Genomic DNA, 16,742 nt, shown 5'->3' with positions numbered 1-16,742 from the left:
TTTTTTTTTTTTTTTTTTTTTTTTAAGATCCCCTGGAGTATACTGAATGTATTGAATGTATATTGTTCCTCTGGAAGAAAAATTTCTCTGCAATTTTGGGTAGTTTCAGTGTCACTGTCATAAGAAGCCAATGGCTTTATTTCCTATATAGTGTTTGTGTATGGTTCCCCCTGCCGCTGTGGTTTCCAAGATTAACCTATACTACAAAGCTGAAGCCCTACATGTGGTCTTTCATTCCATCCCTCTATTTATAAACGTACTGTTTTTCGTGAGATGTTTCACTTATTTGCGCTTTGTGACCTTCACCAGACATGGCCTTTGGCATAGTGTTTTCTTTCTCTTTAGTCTGGTTATTGTTATCTAGCAGACTTCACAACTAATTTTAACCTTAAGCTGTAAGTACAATTGTCTCCCATAAATGTAGATTAGGGGTTGTGTCTATTCACGGTCATGTTCACTGCACTGCTCTTAAGTCTGACTGATTCTGTAGTAATTAAAGTCTTAGTTTCCTGTGTATTATAAACACAAATCACATAATAATAAGTGAATGTAACCCTTCTGCAACAGTATAGCCATTGTATTTTCTGTGTATTGCTATAAACAAGTGTAAGGTTGTATTTTAAAAATAATATTTTAGGGATCATTTAAACAGAGATTGAAATATTTGATATTAGGTTTTGATCAAATATTCCATTTTACATCAGTGCTAGCTTATAGCATGTATTATTTATGTGTCGTGCAGTCAGAGGCGGCTCCAGTATTAGGCAAGGTAGGCGGCCACCTAGAAGAGGGCAGAAGAGGAATAGGAGAAGCTGTGGGGAAAGTAAAGGGATCTAATGGGGGGGAGAGGGATAGGAGAAGCTGTGGGAAAGTAAAGGGATCTAATAGGGGGGGTGGAAGATGGATAGGAGAAGCTGGGGGGGAAGTAAAGAGATCTCATAGGGTGGGGGAGGAAGAAGAGGATAGGAGAAGCAGTGAAAATCCAATTGGGGGGGGGGGGAGTAGAAGAAGTCTGTAAGGGGGAGAGGAGGGCAGGTATTTAAGAGATACAGGAGGGGAAGAGGGTACTAAATAATGGGATACAGAGGACAAAGAGTGCTTAATATAATGGGGACAGCAAAGGGCTTTATATGGGGGCGCACAACAGAGGAACGTGGCTCTATATGGGGGGTACATGATGGTTTCTATATCCTAACCCCTGAGAAAATTCTGCGTGTGCGCCCCTGGTAAGTGGCAATTTATAAACTGTATGCCACTGTATTGCCATTCACTTACATTCGGGCACAATACTTTACCTTGCCCCAGGTGCTGCCAACTCACACTACGTCACAACATCTCGTCAGTAAGGGCCTCGTGTTCGAGTTTCAAATAAGGCCTCACAAAGTCTAGAGCCGCCTTTGCGTGGAGGGTTCAAATTGTACCATACAATGCATTTCACTTGTGTCATTACAGGAAGGTTGTCCAGCACATTTGTCTTCTCTTTGTGACTTTCCCTTATATGTCTTGGAGTGAATGCCTTTAACCAATGTCTATTATCTTTTGTGATCATTAATGCCTAGAATACAGTTATTGCCAACAATGACACTACATTAGACTCTTAGGTAGATTTATTCTTTTTTGGAAATTAAAATTTGTAGTCGGGGCTCCAAGCATGGACAGGCTACCTGACAAATAAACAGCAACAATACATAGTAATGCTAACAACTATGATAGTAATAACGATAATAGAAATGACAATAATATAGATAACCATCAATAACATACTTACATCAGTCAGAAGTGTGCCCAAAAACGCGACCTTGGGCAAGCCTAGAGGGCCTACCCAGATAGAGAATGATAAATATATATGGGAGGGTTGGCGGGTGTTCCCGAATGCCTGACATGCCCTGACCTGTATGTAGGGGGCGTTATATACCCTCACACAAATACAGCCTAACAGACTTACACTTGTGGTCGGGGCTCCTAGCATGGACAGGCTGCCTGACTAATAAACAGCAACAATATATAGTAATGCTAACAACTATAATTGTAATAATGATAATAGAAATTACAATAATATAGATAACCATCAATAATATACTTACAGCGTTCAGAAGTGTGCCCAAAACTGCGACTGTGGGCAAGCCTATAGAGGGCCAAAAAACCTGGCAGTAATCAAGAACTAATTATCACGTACCTCATCCGAACACCAGGCCTTAGTCGAAATTGGCCAAACAATTATCAAATACCAGGAACCATGTAATGACAATCCCCCTGTTTTGAGGTGCTGGGGTGCACCAATGCTCTTGTCTTATCTGATCGATTGGCTGTAAATGGTGAATCCACACCTGTATGATTGCTGATACTAACATGTTAGTAGAGTCATAACCTCTTGCAGGGCCCTGCCCATAAAGGGCCAAAAACCCAAACAATATTCTTTGATTCCCTACCACCACCTGCCAGTGATATTATTGCTCTAAAGATGTGTCAGTAACAAAAATTGTGCAGTGCTTTAGCCTGCAGACATGGCAGGCATAACAGGTATACTACGGCCTATGAGTCATGATATTAATGCTATGAAGATGAGTCAGTAACAATAAATATGCAGTGTATCCCCCTGCAGACATGGCTGGCACATCGGGAATACTGCCGCCTAAGAGTCTTATTATTGCTCTGATAATGTGTTAGTAGCAAAATACGCAGTGCATCTCCCTGCAGACGTGGCAGGCATAACCAGTATTCTACCGTATATAGGACGTGATATTATTGTTCTGAAGACATGTCAGTAACAATAATTGCGCAGTGCATCCCCCTGTAGACGTGGCAGATGTAACAGGTATACTACCGCATATGAGTCGTGATATTATTGCTCTGAAGAGGTGTCAGTAACAACAATTGCAGGGCATCCCCCTGCAGACGTGGTAGGCATAACGGGTATACTACCGCCTATGGTTTGTAATGTTATGCTGTGAAAGGGTCAATAACAATAATTACGCAGTGCATCCCCCTGCAGACGTGACCGGCATAACGGGTATATTACCGTCTATGAGTCGTGATATTATTGCTCTGAAGACGTGTCAGAAACAATAATTACTCAGTGCCTCCCCCTGCAGGAGTGGCAGGCCTGACATGTATGGTGTCATGTATGACAAACCTCTGAGTATGTATTAACCCCTTAAGGACTCAGCCCATTTTCACCTTAAAGGGGTAGTCCAGGAATAGTTTTTATTTGACTATGCTACAGGGGCTGTAAAGTTAGTGTAGTTCATAATATAGTGTCTATACCTGTGTGTAATGGTTTTCTCACAATTCTGTGATTTTCACCCCAATATTTATTTTTAACAGCATACAAAATGACTGTTGTCTCGGATTTTTCCCAGCTTGCAATGCGGCCGAGACCTGACTCACTAGTCAGCTGATGACAGGGAGTCTGTCTGCTTCAATCGGTGGAGGGATCACTTGGTGGGAGAGAGATCAATCTTCAACTAATTCAACAGCTGTAGGCACCCTGATTGAAAACCACAGGTCTTTTGATGAATGCAGCTAATTTATGTTTCAATGGGTGGGGAGGCTGATGTGTGGGAGGGAGAAAAATGGAATTGTGGGATTTGTAGTCAAAAAAATAAATTTCAAACAGGGAAATACAAGTTCACAAAAAGCTAGCCACAGTGTTATGGTAACCTCACAACATAGCCCTTTAGCCCTAAGACAAGCGCAGATCCTTCCTAAGCATGTCCATTACTGTCTGCCAGGTATGTACTAAAATCACCTTATGGTGGATAACCCCTTTTAGGACGCAGGCAATTTTATTTTAGCGTTTTTGTTTTTTCCTCCTCGCCTTCTAAAATTCATAACTCTTTTATATTTCCATTCCCAGACCCATATGAGGGCTTGTTTTTTTGCATGACCAGTTGTACTTTGTAATGACTTCACTCATTTTACCCTTAAATGTATGTGTATGTGTAATGAAAATTGAAAATCATAATTTTGCAAATTTGGGGGGCTTCATTTTCACACTGTACATTTTACGGTAAAAAAATACATGTTTTCTTTATTCTCTGCGTCAATGCAATTAAAATGATACCCATGGTTACATACTTTTCTATTATTGTACTGCTTTTAAAAAATCAGGGATGTGTGAGGGCAAATTTTTTACGCCATGATCTGTAGTTTGTTTTGTTTTGCGTATATGTGACTTTTTGATCACTTTTTATAAAAAAATGTTTGCAGTGTCATGTGCCAAAAAAGCTAAAATTTTTAACTTTTTTTTTACGTTTACGCCGTTCGCCGTAGGGGATTATTAACATTATATTTTTATAGTTCGGACATTTACGCACACAACAATACCAATTATGTTTATTATTTATCTTTTTTTACGCTTTTATGTAATAATATAAAAACTTTATTGGGGGAGGGGATTTTTCACATTTTTTTTTACTTTTTAAAAAAAACTTTTTTTACAATTATTTTACACTTTTCAGTCCCCATTGGGGACTATTTATAACAATCATTAGATTGCTAATACTGTTCAGTGCTATGCATTGGGCATAGCAAAGATCAGTATTATCGGCAATCTTCTGCTCTGGTCTGCTGGAAGGCAGAAGAACCCGGGAGATGGACGGAGGCAGGTGATCTGATCTGGCTGATCTGATCCCCGCTGATCTGATCCATCTGTATTGATCACGGCACCTGAAAAGTAAATGGCAGACATCAGGACGATTGCGGATGTCCTCCATTTCCGGCGGGTCCACGGCTGCTGACAGCTGCCGGGAATGAAGTGAGTGCATCTCACAGCCACGCAGCCGCACCGTAAATGTAAGGCGCTGTGTGCTAAGAGGTGCTATGCAGCGCCGTACATTTAAGGCGCATGTCCTTAAGGGGTTAAAGTTATGTAAGGCTTTGATTTTTTTTCCCATAAAGTTATATATGAATGCTATGAACTCATGTGCAGTATGTATGAACTCAATGCTAACAAAACGGATGTATAGTATGAATGCTACGAGCATATGTACAGAATAGATGCTATGAGCATATGAACCATATGAACCTTGCAAGCGTGTGTACAGTCTAAATGCTACGACCGTGTGCACCCTAGGCTACTAGCGTATGACCAATAAATGTTAGGAGGGTATGAAATAGAATGACTGCTATGAGCATATGTACCGTATGGAAGCTTTGGATGTAAGCTCGACCTAAATACTATGCACTACGCACAGCTCCAATGTTATGAGCCTATGACCCGTGTAAAACTATGCACTTCTGTATCGCACCACACTATACGCAAAAAACAGCACAAATTCTGTGAGCGTATGTACGATATACAAGCTATGAGCCTATGTGCAGTATGAAGGCTAAAAGCATATGTGCAGTATAACAGCTATGAGCTTACGTGTATTATAAATGCTATGAGCGTGCATACAGTATGAATGCTATGAGCGTGCATACAGTATAAATGCTATGTGCCATATAAATGCAAAGAACATATGTATAGTATGAACTCTATGAGCGTATGTGCATTAAAATGCTATGAGCGTATGTGCCGTATGAAACTATGAAAAACTGTGATACAGTACAATGCTACAAATGTGCGTGCAGAATAAATGCTATGAGCGTATGTGCAGTATAAATGCTATGGGCATAAGTGCAATAAGAACGCTATGAGTAAATGTGCAGTATAAATGTTATGAGCGTATGTGCAGTATAAGTGCTGAGAGTTTGCGAGCAGTATCAATGCTATGAACATATATGCAGTATGACTGCTATGAGCATAAATGCAATAACCGAACTATAAACATATGCAGTATAAATGCTGAGCAATGTGCAGTATAAGTTTTATGAGCATACATGCCGTAACTTCTGTGAGGGTGCGTGCAGTATAAATACTATGAGCGTGCATGCAGTATAAATACTATGAGCGAGCATGCAGTATAAATACTATGAGCGTGCGTGCGGTATGAATACTATGAGCGCACGTGCAGTATGAATACTATGCGAGTGCATGCGGTGTAAATACTATGAACGCGCGTGGTATAAATACTATGAACATGCGTGCGGTATTAATGCTATGAGCGTGCGTGCCATATTAATGCCATGAGCGTGCGTGCCGTATTAATGCCATGAACATGCGTGCAGTATAAAAGCAATGAGCGCGTGAGCAATATAATGCCATGAGCGTGCCAGCAGATAAAATGCTATGAGCTTGAGTGTAGATTAACTGATATGAGCATGTGTGCCGAACAAATGTTATGAGCGTGCGTGCGGAATGAATGTTATGAGCATGCATGCCGTATGTTATGAGCCTATGCAGTATAATGCTGTGGGTGTACGTGCAGTATGAAAGCTAAGAGCGAGAGTGCAGTATAAAAGCTCAGAGCAGTATGAAAACTATGGGTGCATGTGCAGTATAACTATGAGAGTAAGCGAAATGAAACTAAAAGTGTACATGCAGTATAAATGCTATGAGCTTAAGTGCAATATAATTGCTATGGACATAGGTGCAGTATCAATGTTGTAAGCGTACATTCAATGAAAAAGGCTGCAAGCATACATGCAGTATAAATGCTATGAGCGTGAGTGCAGTATAAATGCATAACCGTATGTACAGTATAAATGCTATGAGCATGAGTGCAGTATAAATGCATGACCGTATGTGCTGTATAAATGCTATGAGTGTGAGTGCAGTATAAATGCTTACCGTATGTGCAGTATAAATGCTATGAGCATGAGTGCAAGATAAATGCGTGACCGTATGTGCAGTATAAATATTATGAGTGTCTGTGCAGGATAAATGCATGACCGTATGTGCAGTATAAATGCTATAAGTGTGCGTGCAATATAATGCATGACCGTAAGTGCAGTATAAATGCTATGAGCGTGATTGCAGTATAATGCATGACCGTATGTGCAGTATAAATGCCATGAACATGAATGCAGTATAATGCATGACCACATGTGCAGAATAAATGCTATTAGCGTGAGTGCCGTATAAACGCATGACCGTATGTGCCATACATGCTATGAGCGTGAGTGCAGTATAAATGCTATGACGTATGTGCAGTATAACTGCTATGAGCATGAGTGCAGTAAAAAAGTATGACTGTATGTGCAGTATAAATGCTGTGAGCACAAAACTACTACTCAATGCATGCAATATTGATGGCAATTGACAACAATGGCTGCATGTCCCTGGTAATTTTAACATTTAGTGATTCCATAAGTGCAAGCCCAGCGAATTTAAAACCAGCCTGGGTGCCTCCCGCTGGTGGTCCCATGACCCGGAGCGCACCTGGCCCGATCACGTAAACATGGCGGCCACCCACAACAGCCATTGCCGCAGCCCAACCCATGCACCCATCACCTACTTGCGAAACGCCAATACACTAAGAGCTGGAACAGCAACCCCGAACCCCCGGAAGCTGGTGGGAACAACCGACAGATCCAGACAGTTCCACCAAAGATATTGTTGTGGGCAGCCAGCCCGCCGCCCCTGTCTCACTTACCCACTACCATGACAGTCACCTTACTCTGCTAACACCGCTGTCACCCACTGACTACTGGCCCTCGAAACAGTCAGCGTGTGGCACACCCCCTGACCCAGCATGAGGCCGGGCTTCCACCCCGAGGTGGCCAGTGGGCTGCCCCAGATAACTGACCGTACAATACCCCAGACAGCAAGGCTCCAGTAGAGAGAGTTGGCCACAGAGCTTTCCACTAGCAGGAAATTCCAACGTCTGCCCAACTTGCAGCTGCACAAACCATCTGACATCGCCAAACGCTCAACACGCCCTGACCTGTATGTAGGGGGCGTTATATACCCAACGCCCCTCCCACAAATACAGCCTAACAGGCTTACACATGTTCAAACTGTATTAGATTGGCTGAGCACTTCTGTAAACAAGTGCTGATCTCAATCTTGAAGTGTAGGTTAATTTTAAGGCTATTTTTATAGTATCCATCTATATTCTACAATGTCTCACTGGGCTTGTGGTTTGGTGTCAGTCAGCCAAAGTCTTGTTGCATCTGTGTTTTACATATTCATATTGTTTTGTAACTTTTGTATTGCGCTTTGCACTGAAACTACACTTGTGCCAAGTGTGGCTGAGAGCAGAAGAGTTAAAGGACAACTGCAGCGCAATATACACTTATCCCCTATGTACAAGATAGGGGATAAGTGTTTGATCGCGGGGGGTCCGACCGCTGGCACCCCGACCGATTGGACCCCCCTCGATTTCCCTAACGGGGCACCACCATTAGTGCTCATGGTGACGTAGCGTCGACTTACATACGTACAGTTCTATGGGGGAGACGGGGAGGCACGAACGCTGCCTCCCCACCTCTCCCATAGAGATGTATGGAGGAGGCGTGCCGGCTGCAACGTCATTTTAGAGACCATCTCTGAGTTCTACCAGGATGAAGTTACCGCATGCCAGCAGCACTACAAATGGCTAGTGACACCACAAAAGGCTAGAATAATAAGAATAAGCTTGAGATACCCTAATATTTACCAACTGTGTGAGTTAACTGGCTCAGCCACAAGTCTGATTGTGAACCTGTTCAAGAGACTGACTCCATGAAAAAAAAAATCCTGTAAAGCACTGTTTGGGTAAGCTACCATTGCGCAAGGTTTTGAGACCCACAATTTGAATCTTTTTCAAGCTTGATGCATGAAAAAGTTCCAAATTGTAGGATCGAAAAGTTGCACTTGGCTGGACGTGTGAATTAATACACATATTGGATTCACTACATAGGGAGTGCCGCTTCCTTGCATTTTTATCTTGGGGCTGTGAGTCAAGCCTCTTGTGCACCCTTTTGGACAGTCCTTCACTGCGCCTATATTCTGCATTGAATTTGTGTTGAATTTTAGAACATTTAAAAGCTCATTAAAGGGGTACTCCAGTGGAAAACTTTTTTTTTTTTTTAAATCAGCTGGTGCCAGAAATGTAAACAGATTTGTAAATTACTTCTATTAAAAATCTTAATCCTTCCAGTACTTATTAGCGGCTGTATACTACAGAGGAAATGCTTTTCTTTTTGGATTTCTCTTCTGTCACGACTACAGTGCTCTCTGCTGACCTCTGCTGTCCATTTTAGGAACTGTTCAGAGCAGGAGAAATTCCCCACAGCAAACATATGCTGCACTGGACAGTTCCTAAAATGGACAGCAGAGGTCAGCAGAGAACAAGGTGGTCATGACAGAAGAGAAATCCAAAAAGAAAAGCATTTCCTCTGTAGTATACAGCTGGTAATAAGTACTGGAAGGATTAAGATTTTTTAATAGAAGTAATTTACAAATCTGTTTAACTTTCTGGCACGTTGATTGAAAAAAAAAAAAAAAAAAAAGTTTTCCACCAGAGAACCCCTTTAAGAGCTCCCCAGAGTTCTGCTGACTTCTTCCTAGCACTTAAAGAAGTATCATGTAAAAAACATATTTCCTATCCAACAAGGGACCGCCACGCCCCCTCCATATAGCTCTATGGGAGAGCCGTCCGGCCCCCGATTTGGGCATGGGTCGTGACATGCCGCTGTGAAGGAGAGCCAGGTCTCCAAACAGAAGATTGTGGGGGACCGCAGCGCTTAGACCCCCCGCGATCTAAAACGTATCCCCTATCCTTTGGATAGGGGATACATTTTTTTTTTACATGATACTTCTTTAACTAACACCTTTCAGTATTTCCCTCCTCCTCCAGTGTGAGCTTGGAATTTTGTTTATTTTGCATATCACAATATAATCACTCTGGACAGATGCCAGAACATGCTGTATAGTTCTTCCAAAAGAAAAGAATGTTTCTTTTATATATGAAATCTGAATTCTTTGATTTATTTATTCATATTTACTCCTGCTATTCTTTAATATCTTATTGTTCTTTATGTACAATGTTAATTTAGAAACCAGAATATTACCATTCTTTTAATACTTGGTCTATAACCTTCCTCCCATTTGTTCCCGAGAGCCAATGAAATACATAGCATGGTGTTTTGCCTGACTATGGTGTTTTATTACATCACTCACATTTACTTTGGAGTAAAGTAATTTTGTAAATGTCTTATTTGTTGGCTGCCGTCCACGTAAACTCCCCTGAAGCAAAAAGGGGGGGAAAAAAAGTCCAGAGATGTTCTTCTGCCTTCAGCCAGAGCAGGATCGTCACTGTGCAGAATAGTAGTGAGAACAGATTCTTATTCACTTAAGTGACTTGGACAAGTGCAGGCGAGGACACTTTGCTGCATATGAAGGTAGTGACATGTTGCTTTGCTGTCGAGGACTGAACCTATAGGGTTGTTTTTGATTCTTTTGAGGCTGGAAAAAAAAAAAAAAAAGACTTGGGCTGTCACCGGCTCATTAGGCTTTAATCCAGTATTTAGGAAGGAGATTAAAGCCGTAGACTTGTCACAAACAGGAAAACGCCACAAACAGTGGAGTTAACGTCTGGAAACTCCTTAAATAGCAGCGAAGCAAGTTCTGTATTGTTTCGCAGGCTGCTTAGTTCTCATTGTTCTGCAGGACTGGAGCAATGCTGTACATAACTTGCAATAGTTCCCTTGGATTTTAATATGGATACTTTTACGGCCAGTGGTATGAAAACACAATATGAACTAATCTGGTCTGAGATTTCAGAACAACTAAGCATGTTAAGGTAGGTTCTCTAGTAGACATGTGAAGGTAGGTTCTCTAGTAGACATGTAGGTTCTGTAGTAGACTTTCCAAAACTTTCCTTGTTCTAGAATCTAACTTGTAAAATCTTGACTGTTTTCACCTTTTATTCAAAGGGAACTATACAGTATGTCTGACTGACTTGTCTTATATATAATGTGTAGTATTTGTGCAATAGTATGAACTGGATTTTATTATATTTAGCATGGATAATGTTTTTGAGCAATTACCTATTTTTGTTAACATTAGATACAAGCTAAAGAATTACTAGTTGATTGTATCAGCATTTGCCTTGTTTATTTTACTGTTGTCTACTGTGTACATCCGAAAGTTGGGTGTTTTCCATGTTACTGTGAATGCTACCAATTTTTTCATAATAAAAATAAATAAGTCAATACATTTGTTGGCTTATATAAACAGGTTATTCATCTTACCTTACATTTCTGAAGCTAAGCAAAGCGCTTATGCATCACTAAACTCCCTAATACAGATATAATACAAAAAACAGATTTAATAATAATTAATAATAATAATGATAATAATAATTTTTATTTATATAGCGCCAACAGATTCCGCAGCACTTTACAACAATTATGCACAAGTTATATATACAGATATAACATGTTTTCATGGCTTACCAGGTAGAAAGGCTATTCTTTTAAGTAAAAGCTTATGTAACATTTTTAAAGAACTTTTTATTGTTTAACTGTTATCGACTTAAATATTTTAACCCTTAAGGTCGCAGGGCGTATGGGTACACCCCCGTTCCCGAGTCCTTAAAGGGGTACTCCGGTGAAAAACGTTTTTTTTTTTTTAAATCAACTGGTGCCAGAAATTTAAACAGATTTGTAAATTACTTCTATACAAAAAAATATTAATCCTTCCAGTACTTTTTAGCTGCTGAATACTACAGAGGAAATTACTTTCTTTTTGGAACACAGAGCTCTCTGCTGAATCACAAGCACAGTGCTCTCTGCTGACATCTCTGTCCATTTTAAGAAATGTCCAGAGTAGGAGAAAATCCCCATAGTAAACATATGCTGCTCTGGACAGTTACTAAAATGGACAGAGATGTCAGCAGAGAGCACTGTGCTCGTGATGTCAGCAGAGAGCACTGTGTTCCAAAAAGAAAAGAATTTCCTCTGTAGTATTCAGCAGCTAATAAGTACTGGAAGCATTAAGATTTTTTAATAGAAGTAATTTACAAATCTGTTTAACTTTTTGGCACCAGCTGATTAAAAAAAAAAAAGTTTTCCACTGGAGTACCTGTACGCCCGGATCCCCCTAACGGGGTTTAAACCGTTCTCATGAGCAGAGAACAGGTTAAACCCTGTGGGGCACGGTTGTTACGGGCAGCCAGGAGCCACAGCTAATCCCGGGCACCGCCGGTCGGGTTGATGCACAGCATTAAATCTTTAGACGCCGTGATCAAAGTTGATTGCGGCGTCTAAACTGAAAGTATAACTATCCCAGCAGCTCAGCGGAGCTGATCGGGACTATCGCAATTCTGATGTTCCGATCAGCTTATTGGATGACGGGAGGGTCCTCACCTGCTTCCTTGTCGTCCAATCGGCTATCTACTGCTCCATGCCTGCGCGGGTAACACTGATCATTGAAATGCTATGGCATTGCATTGAACAGTGTATGCAAACAAAAGATTGCATGGTATAGCCCCCTAAGAGGGCAAAAAAAAAAGGAAAAAATGGTTAAAAAAAAATAAGAGAATAAATGTGAATAAGCCCCCCCCCCCAAAAAAAATTTTTAAATCACCCCCTTTTCCTATTTTTTTATAAAATAATGTAATAAAAAATAATCATATGTGGTACCACAGTGTGCATAAATGTCCAAACTATTAAAATATAAGGTTAGCTTAACCGCACGGTCGATGACGTACACGTAAAAAAAATACCAAAGTCCAAAATTGTGAATTTTTGGTCACTTCATATACCATAAAAATATTAAAAGCGATCAAAAAGTCCCATGAAAACAAAAATGGTACCAATAAAAACTACAGACCACAGCGCAAAAAATAAGTCCTCATATAACTCCGTACGAAGAAAAATAAAAAAGGTATTGGGGTCAGATAATTTTGGTGCATGTAGTTATAATTTTTTTTTTAAGTAGTAAAATAAATAAAACCAACATATATTGGGTATCCTTGTAACCGTATGGACCTACAGAAAAAAGATAATGTGTCATTATCATCAAAAAGTGCACTGCGTAGAAACGGAATCCCTAAAAATGTGCAAAATTGTGTTTTTTTTTTTTTTTTTTATTTCACGCCACAAATAATTTTTTTTTTGTCTGCTGCAGATTGTTATAAAATAAGTAAAGTCATTACAAAGTACAATTGGTGACGCAAAAAACTAGCTCTTATATGGGTCTCTAGGTGCAAAATGGAACATGTTATGATTTTTAGAAAATGAGGAGGAAAAAATGTCCTTAAGGGTTTAAAACAGTTATTATTTAGTTGTGTTTTTCCATGGCTGTAGATGTGTTCAGCGTAAACATAATACTCACAATATTGCATTAAACCCCTCGTTTCCAAACTGTCGCCCTCCAGATGTTGCAAAACTACATCTCCCAGCATGCCCGGGCAGCCGTTGGCTGCCCAGGCATGCTGGGAGTTGTAGTTTTGCAACATCTGCAGGGCCACAGTGTGAAGACCACTACTTCAAACAATCCAATGTTTTAATCCACTGATGCATTTAACAATCCTACAAGTAGGTTGTGAATTTCCATCTGCCTTTAAGACATGCCAGCTCCATCTCATTTCTCATTAAGACGCCACACACGCTACTACCTGCACTGTTTATTGTCTTGGAAGCCAGGAAGTCCCTTCTGCTGAAAATAAAGTAAGTGCAAATCTGGAAGATCCCAAACGTTCCCACATGTAAGCCAAGTAAATAAACAAAAGGATAGTTCTGTTTTAAGAGATTAAATTGTGTTTATTTTATTTTTATATATATTTTTTACATATATTTATCCTACATACTTACCTATTGTGCAGTGGTTAGGAAGAAAGAAGTCCACATTAATTTGTTGTTCTGGTTTATTCACATAAAATATTAGGGGTTTCCATGTAATACTTCTATTACCAACACCAACGATGATCTGAACTTAGAACAAGAGGGCATTGAAGAATATACATTCCTTGCAGCTTTAAGGGGTACGCTGGTGGTAAAAAATAATCTAACTGGTGCCAGAAAGTTAAACAGGTTTGTAAATTACTTCTATTTAAGAATATTCACCCATCCTGTACTTATCAGCTGCTGTATGCTCCAGAGGATTTTGTGTAGTGTAGTTCTTTCCAGTTTGACCACAGTGCTCTCTACTGACACCTCTGCCGGTGTCAGGAATTGTCCAGAGCAGGAGTAAATCCTCATAGAAAACCTCTCCTGCTTTGGACAGTTCCTGACATGGACAGATGTGGCAGCAGAGAGCACTGTGGTCAGACTGGAAAGAACTACACAAATTCCTCTGTAGAATACAGCAGCTGATAAGTACTGGAAGGATGAAGATTCTTAAATAGAAGTAATTTACAAAGCTTTTTAGCTTTCAGGCACCAGTTGATTTGAGAAATGTTTTTTTCCCACCGGAGCATCTCTTTGTCTTTGCTGTTACCAGTCTAGAACAACTCCTTTACTCACCTCTTGCACTCTTTTACACTCTTGCTCCCAGTGCTGCAACTTTGTTTAAATAATGGAGAAGATTTCTCAAAGTTATTACAATAGGAACATGAAGTTGTCCAAAGAAACCAATCGCGTTCAGGATTTTAGTCTTACATGCGGCACTACCGGCTGCGGTTGTCACATGCATTCTGTAGTTGCAGGCAGCACCTGGACTGGGCGCTTTAAGAATGCAGCCAATATAAACAGTGGCATATAAACAGTTAATAGCTGTCAATGAAGATCACTCAGTGTCGGCTATTAGAGATTGCTGTCTGCTGCTGTATGTAGCTAACAGGCACAAGATAGGGAGCAGGCAAGCGAGCCCTCTCCATATATCCTTAATGGTGCTATGATGGATATATATACTGCTAAGGGGTATATATAGTAAATACATGTTGTTAAATGGTTAAGCAGATGCAGCCTGTAATTATCTGGGAATAGCAGATACTACTGGCCATGGATAGCACTTGCTATTCACCAATAATTGTTGACTGCACCTGAAATTACCATTGTGTAAAGGGTACTGCCTGCAATTTAGGGGTTGGTCACCATTTAACACTTTACAGTAAATGGCCGGCCATGGAGGAACAGGTGATGATACACCTTGTTTGTGCACAGTGTATTATGGAGGAGGAGGCAGAGTCACGTGTATGTCACATGCTCCTCCATAGACACCCATGTTGTGGGCAGATGAGCCGTCCAGCCGCTGCACAAGGACAGGGAAGCAATGGGGGCGGACGTTTATGGTTATAAAGAATGGGGCCACAGTGAAGCCTCAGTGTATTGTTACATTTGTTTAAAAGGTGACCAATCCCTTTTAAGGAATGAACATCACCAATAGAGCCTCGTGTAAAAATAAATATTACAGGTTAATCCCACTCAAAACTTTAGAATTTGTGTTGCTCCCACAGGTTTAGAGAGCTGAGACTCCAACCGTTTTGTGCTGGGATCCTCACAGTATAGAGCTGTCTTTCCTGTCCCTGTACGCTGTGGTTACTGTGGTCATTTGGGATTTCCCTACCACAACAGACATTACAGAGGTCATTATACCTCTGTAAAAGCCTATAGAGCCATCATTATAAAACAATGTATGTATATTTGTTTAGAAAAAGACAAAACATGCTGAGCGCTAAGTGTAAATACTTCCACTTGTGCCGTTATCTGATTGACATGCTTATCACTTCCTCCACTTGCTATGCTTTATAGTGTGTCGGACTGATCTTCTTTCCTCTTTCACAGGATATCTGTAATTCTAGTGGAATCTTTGAGGGAAATTCTTACGAGTCGAAACATTTAGCAAAACAACTGAAACAGGTTTCTGTTAAATGCGAGAAAGATTTGAGTTTTGCAGAAGAATTTTAATTTCAGATTTGTCATTCCCATGGGAAAAAGAAAGTGCGCCCTCTTTGAATTTTATGTTTTATGTATCTGATGCTTAGAAAGTCTTAAAATTAGATAAATATATTCCACCATTAGGTAAAAAGATTATCTAACAAACCATGTCAGTATTTATTCAATAAAATGAAGACACAATTGAAAAGCTGTTGTCACGATGCCGGCTGGCAGGTAGTGGATCCTCTGTGCCAGAGAGGGATTGGCGTGGACCGTGCTAGTGGACCGGTTCTAAGCCACTACTGGTTTTCACCAGAGCCCGCCGCAAAGCGGGATGGTCTTGCTGCGGCGGTAGTGACCAGGTCGTATCCACTAGCAACGGCTCACCTCTCTGGCTGCTGAAGATAGGCGCGGTACAAGGGAGTAGGCAGAAGCAAGGTCGGACGTAGCAGAAGGTCGGGGCAGGCAGCAAGGATCGTAGTCAGGGGCAACGGCAGAAGGTCTGGAACACAGGCTAGGAACACACAAGGAACGCTTTCACTGGCACAATGGCAACAAGATCCGGCAAGGGAGTGCAGGGGAAGTGAGGTGATATAGGGAAGTGCACAGGTGAACACACTAATTGGAACCACTGCGCCAATCAGCGGCGCAGTGGCCCTTTAAATCGCAGAGACCCGGCGCGCGCGCGCCCTAGGGAGCGGAGCCGCGCGCGCCGGGACAGGACAGACGGAGAGCGAGTCAGATACGGGAGCCGGGGTGCGCATCGCGAGCGGGCGCTACCCGCATCGCGAATCGCATCCCGGCTGGCAGCGGAATCGCAGCGCCCCGGGTCAGAGGATGTGACCGGAGCGCTGCAGCGGGGAGAGTGAAGCGAGCGCTCCGGGGAGGAGCGGGGACCCGGAGCGCTCGGCGTAACAGTACCCCCCCCCTTGGGTCTCCCCCTCTTCTTAGAGCCTGAGAACCTGAGGAGCAGACTTTTGTCTAGGATGTTGTCCTCAGGTTCCCAGGATCTCTCTTCAGGACCACAACCCTCCCAGTCCACTAAAAAAAAAGTTTTCCCTCTGACCTTTTTGGAAGCTAGGATTTCTTTGACAGAGAAGATGTCCGAGGAG

The 16,742-nt window shown here is 41.4% G+C and overlaps 1 protein-coding gene across 5 annotated transcripts in view; it reads left to right on the top strand.

Annotated features, from left to right (window-relative positions):
* ARHGAP28 (Rho GTPase activating protein 28) overlaps positions 1–16,742 on the top strand; it is a 183,080-nt gene that overhangs the window by 90,780 nt on the left and 75,558 nt on the right. Inside the window, exon 1 of one of the 5 annotated variants that reach the window (XM_056521610.1) lies at positions 10,111–10,209. The exons of 3 other annotated variants lie outside the window; for them this stretch is intronic. Coding sequence is in view for 1 of the 2 variants with exons in the window: in XM_056521609.1 (XP_056377584.1) it covers positions 10,528–10,610 (83 nt within the window). In the remaining variant the exon portion in view is untranslated. One more of the 5 variants, XM_056521609.1, reaches the window with a different exon arrangement.

This window comes from Hyla sarda, chromosome 5 (assembly GCF_029499605.1).
Source record: "Hyla sarda isolate aHylSar1 chromosome 5, aHylSar1.hap1, whole genome shotgun sequence".
NCBI classification, from domain to species: domain Eukaryota; kingdom Metazoa; phylum Chordata; class Amphibia; order Anura; family Hylidae; genus Hyla; species Hyla sarda.
Note: the sequence above shows the minus strand (reverse complement) of the source record. Positions and strands in the feature narration are given on the sequence as shown.